The sequence below is a fragment of the Amblyomma maculatum genome, chromosome 6 (assembly GCF_055883805.1).
Source record: "Amblyomma maculatum isolate TAMU_Amacu chromosome 6, ASM5588380v1, whole genome shotgun sequence".
Taxonomy (NCBI): Eukaryota; Metazoa; Arthropoda; class Arachnida; order Ixodida; family Ixodidae; genus Amblyomma; species Amblyomma maculatum.
In genome coordinates, this window is record NC_139349.1 from 65,296,682 (window position 1) to 65,317,485 (window position 20,804).

The window sequence follows — 20,804 nt, forward strand, 5'->3', positions numbered from 1 at the left end:
ACATTGTAAATATTTTCAGCCTGCACTTTACTTTTTCTCAAAGTCCATAGGCTGCAATCCCTTCCTTGACACGTTTCTCCCACTCTACTAATTGTGCCCTAATTATGTAGAAAAAGTCCATCAAGCCATTAAACCACTCAATTCAACCTGTCCAGTATTAGGCTCTGTTCATCCTTCTGGAGTCAAACTTGTCGCTGAAGGCATGTCCGTAATTCTAGCAATTGGAATAAACAAGATATCCAAGGCAGGTTTTTTTTCCAAATTTTGTTAAGATTGCCAAACTAATCCCCGCTTTCAAGAGAGGCGATCGTGCTTGCATCATTAATTATCATCCCATTTGCATACCTCCTTTTTTCATTAAAGTAAATGAGAAGTTAATTTTACACACGGCTGATGAATGACCTACGCACATGTTACCTTTTAGCTCTTCAAGAATTTGGCTTCCAAGCGGGTTATTCCATCGAACTAGCGCTCATAATATTTAATGAAAATGCGAAATGAGCCACTCGCAATCGTTTAATTGTTGGAGTCATCTTTATCAATCTAACAAAAGCTTTTGACACAATTAACCATTCAAAAATTGTTCATAAATTAAGATCACTTGGAATATCTGGTTTACCCCTTGAGTTCATCAGCAGTATTCAGGTAACAAATCGCATGTATTCTCGCAAATAATAGTTCTTTTTCTACCACTCAGGCTGTAAACAGAGGTATCCGCAATGGTAATACTACGTTGTTTACTCTTTTTAATGTTTATTAATGATCTACGTACTGCACCAAGTCAAAAATGCATGTTATATGCGTACGATAGAGCCATTCGTGCTTCTCACAGATCCACCAACATACTTCAGCATAGGCGTAACATATAGACATTAATAACATTAACGTGCGGTGCAAAAATAACAAGCTACAAATAAATCCCAAGAAAACGACTTCCATGTCATTTCACTCTTTTTTTTTTTTTTTTTTTCACTTTTATAAATGTTCTCCCAACACTGACGCTTGATAACAACGCACTGCCAATCTCAGAAACTTCCAAGTTTCTGGGCGTAACTCTCTATAAGCACTTGATACTTCATGCTATGCATAATCACTCATGCATAAAGTTTCGTTTGCCATTTCCATATGCCCGGTCTCTTTAGCACTGATTCCACTGTATCACACCTTGCACATACTTCCACTTCAATAATTATTCAGCAAACTATTATTCGTTATTATGTAGAAGCTAATTAATATAATCACGCTTACAGTGATGACACCACGGCAGACAGCTTGTAAATACTAATCCTACCATGTTTTCAACAGCGCAAGAATCTCCTTTTGTCAATAGTGAGGAATGATTACGGAAAATATACTACCTTGTTTGCCGACATATCCTACCGAAATTCCTTACCTCGTGAATTTAAAGCATTGTTTGCTGTTCACTCATTCCATCATTGAATGAAAATACAATTAACAGACTTCATGCATGGTTAATTAATATGCTCAGATGGTAATTATCCATTGACTGTGTTACTAATTCGTAAGCACTGTATGGCTATGTCGGCGGGTTTCGCGTGTGCATGCCCTTCTCGGAGCTGTAAAAGAGGAACTAGTTCGTATATCAGAAAAAAAAAATGGTACCAACGGATAGAACGTCAAAGAAAGGCATGCAAGTGACAAAATGGTTGATGCGGGTTAATTAGTTAAATAATTAGAGCCTGTGAAGTCAATCAGATGTCGAAATAGCCGGAAGCGGTAATGTCAACGTCCAAAAGGGATCACGTGGTACTCGACTTCCGGTGAGGTAGGCCTAATTTTCGATGGTGGGAAATTTGAAATATTTGAACGTGAACGTGCGGTGGGAAGGGTTAGAAAGTGTGTAAGAAAGGTAATCAACCAACTGCAGTCTGAAAAATTCCGAGAGCACTGCATCATCTACAGTGCAGAAATGCGAAAACCTGAGCGCTGCTGCTGCACGCGGTACATCGCGCGCCTCTTGTCGAACACCATCAGCGTTTCTTTGAATGAATCAAAGTTCATCGGTGTTCAATAATTGGTTTACAGGAAAAGAAAGACGCTGTATCTGTCACTCGCGGAATCCCGTTGACGCATCTCGCGTACAACACAGCAACGCTCAGGCTTATAATACGCATTTCTCCATTGCAGATTATGCAGTGATCCGTAAATTTTTTTGTCTGTTTTATGCACTCAAGCCGATGCTCTGTATAGTTATTTCCTCTCTATTCTACCAGTAGTCTATGCCTAGACCCGCCAGACAGTACTACCTTGGAGATTCTCTCGATTGTGCATGTTGTCCAGGAATTCACTCATCTTCCCCCGACCCGACAATACGTTGTGTATTCTTCCGTGCCTTTCAAAAGAGATGGATATCTGGGCATTCAGGGATTGCTGGAAATAGGCTGTGTAATCAGCTCGGCCGCGAAATTGTTAACCGGGCTCCAGCGATCCTCTGGTCCAGCCCATTGTTGTGTGACGAGGGTCTTCTGATCGGGAAAGCCATATCGCAATCCTACCTGGAATTCAGGCGGGAGCTCGCCATTCTCCCTGCCCCGCACCCCGTCTCTCTGTTTGCCAGGCTCATACCCTTCGCAAAATTCAAACAAACACTCATTACACCAGCAAGACTGTACCTATACCGTTTCCGCTCTGATCCGTCGTGTCCCAACTACCCTGAGCTTTATGCGGATCTTTCACACTGCCTCTACTGCCCTGTCGCCATTCAATCTCCTTTCTACCCCCCTCCCTCATCCCCAGTCCTCTCCTGGTATACCTGGCTGGCTTTTCCTTACGAAGAGAACCAGATCGGCCTGGTGTGGCAGGCGAACTTCATTTTGAGCAGTTGGTTTCTGCTCTAAAATAAAGGTTTTTACTAGTACTACTTTTTTTGTAGTTTTCATTAACATATTTTTGCTATTGATTGTTATGGGGGCTGTACTTTTATAGTAATTACTTGTTACACTGCTTCCCATTGCTCGCATTTCTACCCTACTTGCATCTTCTGGAAGAGGCCCCCCTACCTTGACAGTCTTGTGCTAATTAGGACCTCCTTCTGTACAATTTTACTGTAATCCCTTTGTTGTATGCATTATCAAAAAATTTTACTTGAACTTTTGGTCATTGCCTGAGTTTTTGTGCATATTTAAAGGTATTGAATACGTAAAAAAAAAAAGGGGGGACCTTTGTTTAACAAGAAACGCGTTTGTATCCGTAATGAACGGACCTCAGTTCTGCCACCGACTCGCAAACCATTTCTCTCTTTCGCGATAGCGTGTTAGGATCATTCAACCGAAAAGCCGTTGCCGTACGCCAGACTAGAGCTGTGACGTAAGAAAACGTATTGGAAACAATCCTGTGCACAAGGGCACTCTATCGAGACCTGATACGTTGTTGCCAATAAAGATAACAACTCCGCGTTTTAAGTTTGAAAACGGCTTTCTCTCTGAAAACTGTCCGTTTAGAGCAATTTCTCAGTGCTCATACATTTAAGGAAAGCTTAGCTTATTTATTTTATTTTTTTAATTTATTGCCTGGTAATCAATGAGAAGCAGACAGGGAATTAAGATTCTTCAGTAAAGACGAAAACCACTCTCAAATGTCAGGGACGAATTCTCCGCCGTGGGTATGTTTTATTATGAATTACGACATCATCATCATCACCACTACTTGCACCAATATGTTGTGAGTCTTTTAGGCCAAAATGCAGATTTGATATACGTTTCTGTGTCGTCCTGTAGCAGGCTAACTGCTACACTCTTTGCAGCTTGTTCTCGCCTCGATTTTAGTGCGAAATAGTCTCATTACTAACGTGAAATAAACGCTACGCTTGAAATTTTTGTTGTTGCACGTCGAGCAAAATTTTCAAGCCTACAATTCGCCTTAAATAGTATTACATAGCTTTTACCCTAGCAAAAATAGAATAATGAAAATAAGTGGGGTACTAAATGTATCATTACCTGCAGTCGTGTTCAATAATGAAGAGACTGAGTGAACCGTTACTATTACTATTTTTCTCAACAAAAGACGTGCCTGACTAAATTGCTGCACAAGCATATAAAGGGACACCCTACGCATTTTTCGAAAGCAGCCGCTGCACCATCGGAAGAAGGTTGCGTGCAGTTTTGCGAAATCGCGGGAAACGAACACTGAATTAACTTGTTTCTATTTCCCTTACAGTTGCGACAAACAGTATGAACACATTTATTGGTCTCTTTTCGGCTACTGTGATTGGCAAACAGAGCCACAATATAAATCCGTTGGAGTTGTACCAATGAAATTGTCTGCGGAAAAATATGCCCTCTGTCGTAAGAACGGCAAGAAAGGTTGCACCATCCAGTTTAGATTGCTATCTCGGAATTCCGTCATAACTTGTAGTACAATGACAGAAATAAAGACCGCTATTGCACCATATTCAACTTCCTGTGACCCATCCACGCTTTGCTGTAATTTGCTGATAGCCGACGTTAGAAATCGGTTACAACGCCAGGCCATCTTTACTATGCGTCTATCTGATCGCCTCTGAACATCCGGTTTCGAAAGAAAAGAGGATGAATGAGCGGGACGGTCAATCAATGAACGAATAAGTTGGTGAGTGAGGGTCCGGTGGAATGGGAGGGGAAAAAAGAAAAATATTTCATGAGTGTAGGTGCGTGCCCTTACTTCCGACTCTTGTCACTTTCCAAGGTTACATAGCCCAACTTGACTCCTGTGTGTGGCAAAGCATGCACTCTACTGTCACTGTAAAATTGTTGTGCACTTGCAATAGGCCTAAATATGACTCAGTTGAACAGATCTAAACTTATGATTTGGAGAAGTATGCGACACGCGCACTGGCACACTTCCCACGTTACGGAATCGCAACCGCCGGCCGGTTGCGTGCCAGTGACATAAGACAAAAAATGGGGGAAGCCAGGCTAAATCCACCTGCCACTCTACTGGGCCAGAAGAAACAAGAGCATGCGGGAAAGACTGGGAAGGTTATACAAAGGATGCGGGTGATGCCTAACCGCCAAGGCACGCCGAGGAGTTCCCAAGCAGAAACAGCAGCGACGGCAAAGTCCTGCATGCATACCGAACGGGACGAACCGGGGACAACACAGCGTCGGTGCGTGATGTGCGGTCACGACTGCCGCTAGCGCCAGCAGAAGGAACAAGATGATAGGAAGAAGAAACGGACCAACGTGGGAGCCCCACTGCGTGTGCGGCGGCGGCGCCGTTCACATTCTGACCTAATTGGTCCCCTCGCTGCGGCAGCCGGCGAGGGAGCCCAAAAAGGAGAGAGGGGGGCGAAGGAGCCAGCAGCACCCATGTGCGTTACGTGCACGCGTCACGAGCGGCTCGAAAATTGGAACGGCTAGCTGGTTGCTTTGGCTGCCCTGTGGAAATCGACGCTCACGACGCGAAAGCGCCGACGAAGAAAGCCAACCACGCCGCCGGTTCGGGACGCAAAGAAAGGGTTTCCTTTCGAGGTCCTAGTCGAAGCGACTCTATGCGGGCTTCGCCAAGCTTCGCCTAGCTTCGCCCACCCGGCAGCGCCGCTGAGACGAGCCACCGCACATGCTTTCTAGCCCTGGATCACCGATCGAGATGGCTGCACTTCTCCATGCTTGGAATATCTGCTAGGCAGTGATTCCTGGCACTAACACCACAGTACCACCGCCTAGATCCGGCCCGCACATAAAGGACAGTGTGTGTATGCGCAGGAGAGAACAATGCGATGACGAACACGCATAGCATTTGCACGGCCCTCGGGAATTGTCTGTTCTGGCTGCGCGAGAGCGCGTAGGCCATATTCGTATACATTTCACCTGTCTGAGGAATGATAATAAGGTTACGCCCTTGCGTGAGCCTGCCCGCCTGGCTGCTTGCTTCACTTGCCCTTGATGATCAATGCAAGCGAGTATACCGTGTGACCTTAAATGTATACAAAGGTGCGCGCTAGCACTGGGCATGCAACATGCAGAGGGAAGCTTCTGTTTTTTGTTTCTTGCTTTCAATACTATGCCACAATGGTTTTTTTTTATTTTCGGTTTCCAGAAGAAATAAATTACCAGATGAGAAAAAGTGACAATAGGGAAAGCTCCTGAAGGCAAATTTGTCGTAACAAGATGCCGATAAAAAGCACCACGAGATTCTTTTCGTAATGAAATACGAAGCCCTAAAAAGGATATTTTTTACTTAGTGTCGCTGGAAAAAAGACAATTGCGGTAACTTACTGGAGTCGAGGGACGGGTAACGAATAATACGAATTTCATAGACTACACATGTGTATTTGAAGGCGTCTTTGTAAAGCCCAAACTTCACAGAAATTGATCCAGTTAGATGAGAATTTTTCATGCGTTACACTGGCTATAGCGTTTATTCGTGCGTAGGTTGTCACAGGTTTGTTCGTGGGTAGGTGCTCAAACGCAATTTTATGTCTGCTTACATCTGTCATGTTATTCTAATGGTCATTTAAAAAAAAAAAAGACACGGGGTAACTTCTATCTCTCTTTATTTGTGATCATCCGCGACGTTAATCGTGACTGTGTCGTCGTCATAAAGAATAAACAGCATCGGTGGTCATTAACCGTTCATGGTAGTAGTAATTCTTAACGTAGGTAGTCTAAATTCAGCCATGACACATACAGGGCAATATTACAATGGCACACGCACACATTCAAGCACTTCCCATTTGTCCTCATTTTTGCACACCATGCATGGCTTCCACTGTAAACGTTTACCGGAAGCCAAAGGGGCTTTATATCAGATTTCGCCCGATATGACTTTATTTGTGCTTTAGCGCTGACAGTAGGCCCGGCATAGCCTCATTTGGTTTGTTAATCTTCTCCATTCACACTCATTTAATTTAATGGACGTGAGTGAGATTGTTTTAACCATAACCTCTAAGTGCGCTTGAGGGTGAATCAACTTTCAATGGTCTCGGTGACATTTAGCGACATGAGTCCTCGCGCTCTCGACTACAAGTCATAAGGCGAGCCGTACTACAGTAATATTTGATTTTTGTTTTTGTTTTATACATTAACAACTGAGTCTGAAAGTGAGCCGTTAATATGTTTTTCAAGACGCAGTATGCAATGCTAAGATGCACTGTAAAAAGGCAAATAGTGTGCGTCCACCTTGAAGAAAGCTAGAGCTTGCAAGAGCAATCTATAAAAACAAAACGTGGAGCCACGCATGCGTATGTGTTCTACACCACCATTAACAGCCACCCACATAGTGCCCGCCTTTTCAGCACCAACAGTCGTGCATATTATTTTATGCCACCTTCGGCCTAATTCCGTGCGCTCAAAACTCGGTCGTGTGTGTTCCCGTGGATAGATGTGATTGCGCGTCTAAGCATGAGTAAAATGGAGATAAGAATTAGGAAATTTATTGCTCAATATTATCGGAATTTCTAGGAGACAGCAGTTTCGGCTGAACAACGCCGAGCTGATGAGGCAGCTGATGAAGAGCTGCCGATACCTGCATGCTCTAATCATCAGCTGCGCCGCGACGCTTACAAGCAAGCTCAGTGTTGGAACAAGAACGCCCGATATTTTGTCGCTTTTGTTTTCTGAGCAACTCTGTCTGCAACTCGCAAGTTTTTTTTTTAACTTCCGCCATCTTGATATCGAGCATTTTACGTTAAAAATACAAAGGCGTAATGATACACTGTAATTTTACTTCTGTGTCGTTTTCCTATTATTAGTGTTCTTTATTTTAATGAACTTCCTTAAGTGGCGTTTAGCGCTGTATTCCGATAGTGAAGACATCCTTAACACTCACTGCGTGGCATGGACGACATTTGCACGTTATGTTTAGGCAAGGAGTGAAAAACTGGGCCGCATAAATTTGAATGAAGCCAAATGTGTGAGAAGACCCTTTTTTTTATTGAAAACGGAATAGAGGAGTTCTATCTCGATATGACCAGTTGTTTTTATTTCATTTTACAACATAACTGATTTTGCGAAACATAACGTTCTTCTTCAGAATAACGATGTTACTGAATGCTTATGCTGTCCAAGTAGCAGCAGCTTATGTGCGCTCTAATATTACTTCCTATTTTATGTGAATGCATGTGGAGGAGCTGCAATAGTGGCGCTAAAATTAGATACTTTGCTGAATATGAAATGAAAAATTTTTCCAACATCTGCTCTTCTTTACCGCTTGATGTTCAAAAGTCAAACGGACCTCCTTTGTTGTAGTTCCCGCCTTCGCCACTTAAGCGCTTCAGTGGCGCCACCATCGCCGCTCAACGCGGCTTCTCGCGCGCTCTTCAAGAAAGAGCGCGGCTTCTGGCCCTCACCCGCCCTTCGCGCCTGTTGACGGTACCACGCCAGCGGAGCCGGAGTGAGAGAACAGGCGAGGAGAAAAGAACGCGCGCGAGCTCTTCCCTGCCGCCACCACCACCAGCCGCGTGGCCGCTGCCGCCGAAGCGCCGACTCTAGCGCGCACGACCGAGAAAACCAGTCCATCGTCGGCAACGGTCGTCGCAGCTCGCGCGCTTCGCTCGCAACGATCGCCAAGTTCAGTGCTCCGAAACCGCGCGTGCGTTGCATGTGCCGTGCATGCGGCAGTGCCTTGGACCGCGCGCTCGACTGACGCTCAACGCTTGGACGCTGACGTGCATCGCTGTCGCAGCTGCTGGCTGAAGACGACGCCGAGTGTCAGAACGGCGTGGAGAATCCTTTGGGTCGGTCTGTGCGCGTCGCAGTGTCTCGACCTGTTTCAGACGGGACGCTGTGAATGACCACGCTTCGAGGCGAAAATTCTGGCCGTAGAAAGTGGCGGTGATGGTAACGCTGTCTTGCCTTTAAACCGTTGCAACAGTGAGTTTTTGCTGAACAGAAAGCAACACGGTGTTGGAACTTTTACCCCTACTCGTAAGTCGCCTGGTGCACGTCGGAGTTTTCATTTGCCTCTCGGCTGTTACACGCGTCCTCTTTATACTTGCCGTGTGCGGAGTCTCCGGTCCCTGGGGGGCCGCGTGTGCGCGGATTCTTGACGGAGAAGGAAGAGACGCCTCCATCTTCAGAGGAGACCTGTGAGGGGAAATAAGTGTTCTTCGAAGGCCCCCTCCGTTCCCCTGTGTGCTTTTTTTTTTCTTTGTTTTTGTGTCCATTTGGTTTTTGCGTTTCACCTTCGAGGCCAAACATGAGTGTAGTCCGACGTCAGCGTGCTCCGGGCCTGTGGATACCGTTCGCCGTGGTCGCCGCCAGCACCGTCATAGGTAAGTAGGTCGACGGCACCGGCACAGCGTGACGCTTGCATATCCCGCAGCTTTCGTCTACGCCTCGCGGTTTCTATTTTCTTTGTCACAATTCTTTTTTCCTTGCACATTTTTTGGCGGGAAACTCTTTCATGTTCATTCCTCGTTCACAGCGAACAGGTTAAACCGTAACCGCAAATAAACAGTGTTTGGACTGTTCACGAAGAGCGCATCTGGCAGCAGAACTCCTCATGCGCGCAACGTCTCTATGTATCCTTCTCAGTACGTGAGGGCTGAGATATGTGCGCATAGCACGTAAGACTTAAGCTATCTTTACCATTTTTATTTTGTTACACGTATGACAGGTCAAAGCGCCAGGTGCGGAGCTAGAGAAGGGTACCGGTGACCGGTCTAAAAGGAATCCTGTGATAATGTAAAATGTAAACTTTGGAGAAAGACTTGAACATCGGTTGTGGCGTCTTTACTAAGGAATCCTGTGATAATGTAAAATGTAAACTTTGGAGAAAGACTTGAACATCGGTTGTGGCGTCTTTACTCCACATCTTCGTCAGTACAATTCCGTATAAGCAATTTTGGAAGTTTCAGAGGAGGGTATGCACTGTCGAGGTGTCTTGCGGATTCGCTCCATATTTGATGAACATGCCGAGCCTCACAGCGTATCACTTCACCGTACCTTTTCATCTATGTGCCTGGTCGCGGCAAGTGGTCTAGGCTTAGCGCGAAGGCATCACCGCACACTTCAGGAACTCAGTCTCGCCACGCTTCTTTGTAGTTTGCCCCGCCCCTTTCTCTGTGGACCGGAAAAAGGAAACGAAAATGCGAAGAGTGCAGTTGGCAAGACAATAAAAAAAAAAAAACGAAAAGGATAATAAAGAGCGCCTCATTCTGGCAGAATGTGGAAGCCAACTTTATTTACTTACTCTTGGTAGAGTCTGCTCAGCATTCCCTTTCCTTGCAGTCAACACGATCTCGCGGCTTAATTGCGCATAGCGTACCATGGCCGCGTTCATCGCGAACGTTGGCGTTGAATCGCATCAGCCCTGTTTGCACCAGTTTCGTGCAGTTAATTTTCACTCATGATTGCTCTGACTGCAATGCTTCTCTTGCCGGTTTGATCGCATTTGGGCCTAGAAGGACATGCTAAAATAGGAGGCGCGTTAGTGGGCACTTCACATTTAGCGTACATTCTTGATTTCTGTTCGACGGCACAAGTTTGGTCCGAATCTGGGTCCGCCCTAAATTTACTTTCCGCGATAAAACTGTGGGGCTAATAATGCAGGCCTGAATTGGAGATATGGACAGAGGCGATGCCAGTGACTAGGTAGAGATATCTGAGGAAGTGTTGTACTTATCACAGCATTATGTGTCTGTAAGAAAAAGCGACGACAGATTTGCAAGCGTACCAGTGAAAGATAAAATATGCGCAGTGCAAATCGTTTTTCGAGGATTTAGGCGTTCGAATGCGTTTCTGGTTTTTGATGGCGGTCTTCTAACTTGCAAGTGTCGCCGTGAACAAGCGCAAAACGTTGCTCCTGTTAGGTACGTCGAAACAGATCGTCTTAACCGTTTTGGCTTGATCTGTCCGGTTAGCTGATCGCGGCATTCAAAACGCTTTCTGTACTTGTTATGAAAGCTGCTTCAGGCCCGTCGTTTGGGACGAAAAACTTTGGGAAGAAAGCTAGACCTAGGAGCTGTAAAAAAATGGACGAAATTTGATGTATAGTTGCCACAGGGAACGGAGTGTAATTTATTTCTAGCATTTTATGGATTTCTGCGGGAACAGGGTTCTTCTGTTCGCGCAATGATCACTGCTGTCCAGCTCATCTCAAATACCGGAACAGAGGCGAAAAATTAAACGCAATTCCTTTCTCAGGCGCTATTTTGGAAGCTCTGGACTTGCTGACAGCTAAAATATCTAAACTCAAGCATTGGCTTTGCGCAAATTTTGAATTTAAAGAGCATGGCATTGTAAACAATGACTTCTCCCAAAGAAAAGGTGGAAAGGCGGAACGGTACACTATAAACTATAAGGGAATAAAGTGGGGCCATGATTCGCCTTTCGGAATCCAGCTTCGCTGCAACCACCTACAGCCCCTCGGAGATCAACCATCCATGCATTGAGACCTCCAATGCGTAGACCACGTACCTTATGCCGACTTAACGCCTGCCGCACCGACTATCTACTGCAGCTGGCGCTCCATTTTCCTTCTTTTTCGGTTCATAAAATGTGAGAACGGGAAACGTATCGGGCCTGAAATTAAGCACGAGTTACAGCGTAACAAGCAGCAGTCCAAGAGAATGTGCACGATAGTTTCAACGCCCCAACATAGTAAGCCATTCTTCTCGACGGGAATTCTGGGGCGTGCCGTGCTTGTACGATACGCCCTTAACAGTCATCGTTTCTGTCTTGTACTGAAGGGAATAAGCGAGACCGTTCAATAACGTCGAGTCCAACTCTATGAGCTGGCTACTTGTGTACCTTTGATATAAGTGCTCAATGCTTGTGGGGCCTTTTGACGCCTGTGCAGGATGAAGTTTGAGGATAAGAATTGCATATGCGCGAGCTCTAATTTTCTGCAGAGTACGCATTTCGCAACATAACCTGGCCTGAGATGCCTCAGCTGCGCTAACTTACCATTACTTACTTTAGTACAGTTGTTAGTATGTAGGGGTGAGCTTTGGGATTTGAAGGAATTTAGGATCTTGATTCACAGCTCACGCGCCACGCATTTTGCTGACCATCTGATAACGAGGCTTCACCATAGAAGGAACTTCAGAAAGGTTCGCGTCAGGAACAGAGAGCCCCATTTCCTCCAGTTAATGGTACTCTTTGTAGTGCGCATGCAAACGAGGAATATAATTGTTGCTTACCTTAGTATTCCTTGAAAGGCGATGAAGCATGTGTTAAACTTCAAGCTTGCTCACTAACTAACCGCGGTTTGCTTAATGAGTCCAAGAATCCCTGAGCCAGGACCGTATATTCACAGTAACCACGCGTTCCTTTGAGGCTAGGTAAACGCTACAAACATCGGCAGTATAATCCCGGTCTTGTATGTCTTGTGGGGGCACTAAACAGTTAAGCGGACTTCCGTCACTATTGAATCTTGAAATCGTACAGGATTTTACAATACATAAATTGCACAAACGACAGCCACTCGCTTATAAACGTATATATTGCAGAATGAGTCCATAGATAAAAATGCATGCATCTGCGTTGCGCTACTCAACGTTGGTATGGACGCTCACGTAACCAGCAGCAGGCACCTTGATTAATAAGGCGATCGCATCCAGACTGCTGATGACTCGGGGCAGTAATTAAAACGCGCTTAATGGTCGGCCCTGTAATTGTTCGGATTTAATGGAAGTATTATAACACTCCTTTTTCTCTTTCCCTCTGTACTATTCCACTAACGCTCATGAACCGTCCAGCCGAAGTCATATTAATCTTTGTTCGTATTTGAAACATGAACAGTCACGAGCGCTTCATTCCGAGTCTGAATCTGAACACACATCTCCAATGGGTTCGCTCGAGCGGGCCCCTGGTAACAATATATGCGCAGTCGCATACATGAACCAGTTGTCGCACAATTAGTTTCCGTCGATTCGTCGTCGGCGAACAAGCCACGCTTCACGCTGGAAAAGAGCACTCAAGAAGCAAATGAGAAATAAAACCGAACAGGTTCAATGCACGTACCACTGCAAGCATGTGTCGAACCGCCCGGTCACAACCACTCTTAATGCAATGATGGAACCCTTGGCGTTGGTTTTCATTGCGTGACTAGCCACATAACTATTTGCCTGGAATCTAAAGGAATCAAAAGCCAACGTGCAGTCTTCGTCTGGCTGATACGCTTGCTCGCTTCTTCTGTGTTCGAGGGGAGTCAACGGCTCACTCTCCGGCAAAAAAAAAAAAAAAAAAAAAAAAAAAAAAAAAAAAAAAAAAAAAACGCGGAACATACCTTGCCGCACGGGTATGGCGTTTGTCTGCTCGGGAAATACTCGTCAGGCAGTCTATATTTGTTACTTCTGCTGTACGCAGTGAATGTTTTAACTATACGGCTTGTGCTCTTCAGGCGCGATTGTCCGCATTAGGACCTGTGTACAGCCAGCTCAAGGTTTTTGCCGGCCAGTCCGTTGAAGGGACATCACTGAAACCGGCCGTAAAACTCCGTCGCAGCAGGTTCCAGCTTCAGCTACCCGAAGTGTCTCTCTTGTTGATTTCTTTTTGCCCAGATACGCATCGGCGCTAAACACGGCTGGGGTCGTCCCCGGCGCGTATCGAGTCACGTCCCCCGTTAGCGAGAACGACCTGCAGACGTGCGCGCGGCCTTGCCACGGAGAAGGCGCTAAATTGTACATCGGAGCTGTCCAGCTTTTTTTTTTTTTCAGCTATGTGCATTGACGTACTGCTGGTGAACATTGTTTAATAGTTTAATGGTGCCTGTTTTGTTCGAGAAGTGTACCTGGGGACAATTAGTGGGCGCATGCGAAGTCGACTCGATAATGGCAAGCGAGTTCTTTCAATGTCATATGGGCGCGGCTGGCGAAAGACACTCTGAAAACATGCGTGGTTGGCTGGAAACGCGTGAAGACCAGCTCACAACTACGGGGTTTTCCGAAAGAAGCCATGGCTACCCCTTGTGTGTTCTAAGACTCGCTCGCTTATCTTAATTCCACCACGGGTGGAAATGGGGGGGGGGGGGGGGGGGGGGGGGGGGGGGGTAAGACGCACAAGACTGTTTTACAAGCTCTCTCTGGCGCTTTAAGCTTCCATACATAGCTGTATTGCGAATGAATCGCAGTGGGAATTCTTGTTACTCCACAAATGTTTTCCCGAGATTTTAATTCTTAGAATATCTTTTCTTAGCAAATAACGAAAACAAGTGGCGGTGTAATCCGTGCTGTTTTTAGACTGCCCCGCTACAGGAAATCGTGCAGGAGTCATGAATGAGTGAAATTTTCAGAGGCTCTCCTGCGATCTAGAGGCTCGGGGGAAATGTGCAAATTTTCCGTCAGTCGGAGTGTGTGAAAACGAGTGCGTGTTTTCGAAGAACGTATCACGTGCCGGACAAGTGCTACGCACATATGGAAGAAATTGTAATCACCGACTGGTCGTGGCCAATCCCCATTGTGGGTACGCGCCATTTTTTTTAGGACAACAACAACATACCGAAAGACTGTCACTCAACGCGTGACAGAGCGGATTGCATTGGAACTCTGGCGCAAGGCAAGTAATTAAGTACCCAGTGAAAGAAAGGAGGACGCTGGCGTTAGCACAAGTGCAATAGAAATTTTTTAGCAAAGCGCATGCGTCGCCACTACCGTACAGCGCGCTGTAAGCGCGCACACTCGGATTGGTCTTGACGCGGCAGGCAGGCGCCGCTCGCTATTGGTGCCTCGATGGGCCGGCGCATGGTCTTGGTACTCGCTCGCTGATGCTGCATTGAGGCAGCCTAAATCTCGCAGGCTCGTAGCGCTATTAGGTGCACTCGCCGCTAGCGTCTGGACTAGGAAGGTACGCACCTATATACCCGCTGCAATGGATCAATGGTTGCCGCGCTCGGCTATCAAGACGGAGTACCCGCGGGTTCGAATCCCTGTCGCGGCGACCCCGTGTCTGCGGATTCAAAACACAGAAGGCGCCAGTGAGCTGTGCGATGTCAATACACGGCAAAGATTCACAGGTGCATGGTGGAAATTATTCCGCAGCTCTTGGCTAGGATACCTAAACCTCTTTTTCTTCTTTCCCTCCCACTTACCACAAGGTGCGGGTCAGGTGTCCACCGAGAGGTTAGACAATTTTGTTCATTTCGTTTCCTCAAAACTAAATTCGATAAGCTCTTGCTGCATAATATTTGCATACTATCCCACTTGTTGGTGATAACTTGAAATTCTGTGGAGTTGGCATCGGTCAAATCGACAATACCGTAAACTGACTGTTAGAAGAAACAGCAAACGAGGGTTTTCGAGCCTCGTTTCAGCAGTGCCTTGTGTACTTATGCAGGTCCTAGACAAGAGGGTGACGGGCACCGGACAGACAAAGCCTGCGGACGAAGATGGGGAAAAAATTCAAACAACACACGTTGAGACACCGAACCAATGAGAGCGCCCCGTGTTCTGTCTCTGCAACGCACGCTCACATTCTTCAGTCCTGGCTGGTTATGTTCGGTTATATAAATGCTCTGTTTCTGTGCTCCCATAAATATATCAGGCAAGGTGCCCTATTCAATTCACTCTATCACCAGGGTTAACCGTGCGTTGTTTCTAAGGGCGCCTAATGCATTTAAAGGAGCTCCAATTTCGATTATATTGTTTATGGCATATGTTTATGCGTTCTTACCTTGCGTAAGAGGGGTAACGATTTGTCGGCGGCTCCCTTGATGGGGATAACGATTGTGGCAACGTTTAAGTTGTCCGCCCTTCCATATAAGATTTTCTTGGAAATTGCTTCGGGATTTCAAAGCTGTTTTTATGCCTTCGTATATGGGTGAGCCTGTACCCTAACGTACGCTCCGGCGCGTTATCAGTTGTTAATAGACTGACCATCAACCCATTGGCTCCATCACGTTCAACGGCTGCTTGAAGCGATCAAGTGAACAGCCCCTTGTAATGAACTTTACTTTGCAATTCGTTTTTTTGTTTAGTGTGCATACTTTTACCTCTTTATTTTTTAGTCAGTACCGCCTTTGATTGCAGATAGCCACGTATTCATACTGCCGGATTTTAACCCCAACGTCACGAACCTTTGCGACCAATGGTGAAGTACCAGAATAATAAACCGGATAAGGGACCCAGACACGACTTACCGGTAACTTTGCTTTTCCGTGCGAATGAATTAACTTGTGAATGCATGCTTGTAAATAAAGTTTATTAAGGTAGTTTCACGTGTATGATACGAAGGATCCAAAGAAAGCGACACAAAAATCAGTGGCCTTGATATCTACATATTTTGCGCTATAATTCTAACTTTCTTTGGAGCGGAAAGCTCCGCTATACCATATCTTGCCAAGGTGATCTGGAACGCTAATTTGACCTTCAGCCGGAGGTGCGCGGACGGTACGTTGAGACGTCATACCACGTGACGCGCCACAGCTGCTACCGCTGCCTGTCGCGCTTCGCCACCTGTGGTCATATGTCGAATCACGTGACTCTCCGCTCGCTTAAAAGGAGAGGGAGCCTGTCGTTGTGAGTGCATCTCGCCACGAAGTAGAGCCTTGCAGGGCCGTCCGTCTTCGGCGGCCCCGACAGCGCTTCCTTTGTCGCTTGTTCATCATCATCATCATCAGATCACTGAAGATATATGGCTCGTTGAGCTGCTTCGCTGGAAAAGTTGTGAAAGACTAAGTGTGCTAGGATAGCAGCTGAAAAAACACTGTGGTTTAACTCTTCTACGCCAAATAAGAGGGAGCAACGGTACTCTTGAATACGCTTGGTTATGAATGTAACGGAACTCTCGCTTTTACTTGGTTTAGAAGGAATAAATCGTGATGTTCTTTTCTTTTTTTTTTTTTTTTTTTTTTGCACCGCATGGGACATGAACCTTAGAGACATAAGCGTAGCCTTTCCTTGTTCGATATAAAGATCTGTCTGTGTGCTTTTGATATGTTACGTTCTCCTTGCCTTCAAAGGCCCCACGCATTTGGCTGAAATAATCGCCAGCCTTGAGACCATACCTTTACATAGAACAAGCGTGCAAGAGCTGTCCTCGAGGGAGAAGAGCTATGGAAAGTGATATGTGTTTTGCGTCGTACCTCTCAATGATCGGCAGCTTATCAGGTGGATGCATTCCTGCGCCGTTCCTCGTACACCGGAATTAACTCATCGTGGGCCGTGAGTAGCACTCTCGCAAGCGCCCCTATAGGAAGGCTGCGGTTCTCTCTTGGAGAGTGTGGGCAAGCAACGCTCTTTCACGAAGCCATCTTCCAGAATAAAACCAATCACGAGAAGGTGCGGCCGGAATGCCAGCCCGTATACGTGGGCACGTAAAGGCCTCCGCATTTGTGCTTTCGTGTCGCAATACGATGACGGTAGTTGCCGCGCGCACGTATTTTTTTACTCACCGCTCTCTTCGTCAGCATTGCTGAGCTGGTGGGATGAGACATTGTGGTGTTTGCCTTTGAGTCACCTGGAGTCACGCGTCAGCGGCGAACCGCTTTCCCGGCGTCGTTTTTGTTCAACCTTGAAACCGCCTGCGCGTCTCGTACGGGCATATCCGGTGCCTTCAACAAGTCTCGCTCCGAAAGCGACGGGAGCCGGTTTTCTCTGTGAATACGTATGCAGTTGTCATCGAATTTCCTCAGCCCGCGGCTTTGGTCGTTGAACCATGTAGCCGGTCAGTTGCTGAGCATCTGAAGCTCCGAAACTCTGGAGCTGGATGAAGGCTCAAAAGTTTCACCCTTCGTGATCCTTGGGACTTTAAATGTGCCGTCAATGATAAACCAGAACCGTCACTGTGGTGGCCCATAAACTTTTGACCAAATCCGTACCTGCGACAAAACTACCCTGACGGGGAGCTCTCGCCTCTAAATAAAGTCGTACAACGCCTCTGAGCTTTTACTCTCACGTCGAATTCTTTGTTTACCCGCATAGCTGTTTCTCTTCGAGTCTGGGCGTCATGTGATATCATGACATTCTATATACATGATATCATGACTTCCGATATACCACCTCGTGTTTGGCGCGTGATAGCCTTAGTTGCTTATGCGCCATTAAAGCCAACACAACAAAATCTTCCTACATACAGCAGGTGCCCGTTATTGCAGATGTCGGTGCTGTCGGAATAGGCGCTTAGGAGTGGCTATTGCAACTCATATGGGATGCATGTGCGAAATGGAAGTGGGTGGTATGGACGACACCTGACCTAGCCTAAGCACGCCCACTTCAAACCGCCCAGGTCCATTCCACGTAAACTCATCTCCCAGGAGCCAGACAAGCTACACCCTTGGTTCCCGTGCTTTGCCGGGAGCAAGTGACAAGAACGGTTATTTGTCCTGGTGTAATTATTTTCACTTCTGTCTGACCCTATCTCCGGTGAACAGACCATACGTAAACAGCTTTTTTTCCTCGTTTCATAGCTGCCTAACTCCATTACCAAACCATACGCCACGCTGCAGTCGCTCAGTGGTTAGGGAGCTGTACTACTAATTTGTAGGACCCGGGTTCGATCTTTGCTCCCGCAGCCATGCTTCGATGCACAGAAGCGACACAAGGCGTCCGTGTACTGTGCGATGGCAGTGTACTCAAAAGAACCGCATGTGGTCTACATTATCTGGAGCCCTCCACTACGTACGGCTTCCTTCACGCCTTGAGCTGTTAAAGGAGGATGGACATTAAATTTCAATATTTTCTTCTCATAAATGATTTGATTGTGTGTTTATGCGATTTAACATCCCATATCGACTCAGCCTATGACAGACGCCGTTGTGCAGGGCTCCTAAACTTGCCACCACTTGGGTATGTTCAATATGCACTGAAACTGCATATCAAACATACATATCATTTGCATTTTTGCATATCAATTGCAAAAAAAAAAAAAAAAATCCGCGTGTTGATGGAATTGCATAAACAGGTGTGGGGTGCGACCTGATGCCGGTGAACACCTCCGGCAACGCACTCCCTCACCAGAACAGGAGTTGGCCACCCTGGTGCAGTAATTGGCCGCAACCTCCTATGATAAGCTCCATAAAACCCCGGCCCTCACTCACCAGCGGCTGCGGAACAACTGACCACGGCGGCGGTCAGACCTGTGACGCAGCAGGGGGTAAGAAAGCCTGGCTCCGCTGGACAGGCCGCCATTGGAAACTGACCCTGGCAACGTTTAATGCTAGAACCCTAGCTAGTGTAGCTAGCTTAGCAGTGCTGTTAGAGGAACTAGAGGGCATGAAATGGGATGTCATAGAGCTTAGTGAGGTTAGGAGGCCGAATGAGGCATATACTGTACTGAAGGATGGGCATGTACTCTGTTATCGAGGCTTACCAGAGAGGCGACAACTAGGAGTAGGTTTCCTTGTCAATAAGTATATAGCGGGTAATATAGATGAATTCTATAGTATTAATGAGAGGGTTGCAGGCATCGTAATTAGGCTTAATAAGCGGTATAAACTGAAGGTTGTACAGGCCTATGCACCTACATGTAGTTATGATGACCAGGCAGTTGAAAGCTTCTATGAAGATGTAGAATCGGCAATGCGAAAAGTAAAGACGCAGTATACTAATGGGCGATTTCAATGCCAAGGTAGGGAAAAAACAGGCAGGAGACAAGGCAGTAGGTGACTATGGCATTGGTTCTAGGAATAGCAGGGGGGAGTTACTAGTTGAGTTTGCAGAGCGCAATAACTTACGAATCATGAATACCTTCTTCAGCAAACGGAAGAACCGGAAATGGACATGGAAAAGTCCTAACGGAGAGACTAAAAATGAAATCGACTTCATAATGTGTTCAACCCCCGCCATTATGCAAGATGTAGAGGTAATCGGGAAAGTGCGATGCAGTGACCACAGGATGGTGAGGTCCCGAATTAGCCTAAATCTGAAGAAGGAACGCAACAGATTAGTAAGAAAGAAACCCATCAACGAATTAGCGGTGAGGGGGAGGGCAGAAGAGTTCAGGATCTCGCTGCAGAATAGGTTTTCAGCTCTAACTGAGGATTGCGACATTACCCTAGAGGAAAGGAACAATAATTTCAGAGATATCATTACTGAGTGCGCGGTAGAAGTAGGCGGTAGGATAGTTAGAGAGGATACCGGTAAGCTGTCTAAGGAGACGAAAGATTTGATTAAGAAACGCCAGAGAATGAAAGCTTCCAATCCAACAGACCAGATCGAATTGGCCGAAATATCAAAGCTAATCAATAGGCGGAAGGTGGCCGATATAAGGAAGTATAACATGGAGAAAATTGAGCATGCTGTAAAGAACGGGGGGAAGCCTTAAAGCGGTAAAGAAGAAATTGGGCATAGGAAAAAAAAAACAGATTATGCGATAAGGGACAAGGCGGGAAACGTCATCACTAATAAGGAAAAGATAGTCAAAGTAGCCGAGGAGTTCTATACGGATCTCTACAATAGCCAAAGTAGTCAGGACCGTAATGAGATTGGCGGTAGGGAAAAAGTCAGACGTTCCACCAGTGACGAAGGACGAGGTCAAGAAAGCACTAGAAACTATGAAAAGGGGGAAATCAGCGGGAGAGGATCAGATAACTACAGATTTGCTGAAGGACGGGGGGGGGGGGGGGGGGGGATATCGTGCTAGAAAACCTGGCCACCCTGTATACGCAGTGCCTGGTGTCATCGACGGAACCAGAAACATGGAAGAATGCAAACATTATCCTCAATCACAAGGAAGGGGACTCTAAGGACCTTAAAAATTACAAACCAATCAGCTTACTCTCTGTTACGTATAAGGTGTTTACTAAGGTAATCACTAATAGAATCAGGACAACCTTAGACTGCAATCAAGCAAAGGATCAAGCAGGGTTTCGGAAACGTTACTCTACTATCTATCGATCATATCCATACCATCAATCAGGTGATAGAAAAATGCTCGGAATATAACCAGCCCTTATACATAGCATTCATTGATTACGAAAAAGCATTT

At 46.2% G+C, this 20,804-nt stretch overlaps 1 protein-coding gene across 1 annotated transcript in view; it reads left to right on the forward strand.

Annotated features, from left to right (window-relative positions):
* Nucleotides 1-8,294: 8,294 nt before the first annotated feature.
* Nucleotides 8,295-20,804, forward strand: part of LOC146185899 (kin of IRRE-like protein 2) — a 463,934-nt gene continuing 451,424 nt past the window's right edge. Inside the window, exon 1 of the mRNA XM_084606837.1 lies at nt 8,295-9,211. Within this exon, the coding sequence (XP_084462963.1) occupies nt 9,136-9,211 (76 nt within the window). The 5' untranslated portion in view covers nt 8,295-9,135. The remainder of the gene's footprint in view (nt 9,212-20,804) is intronic.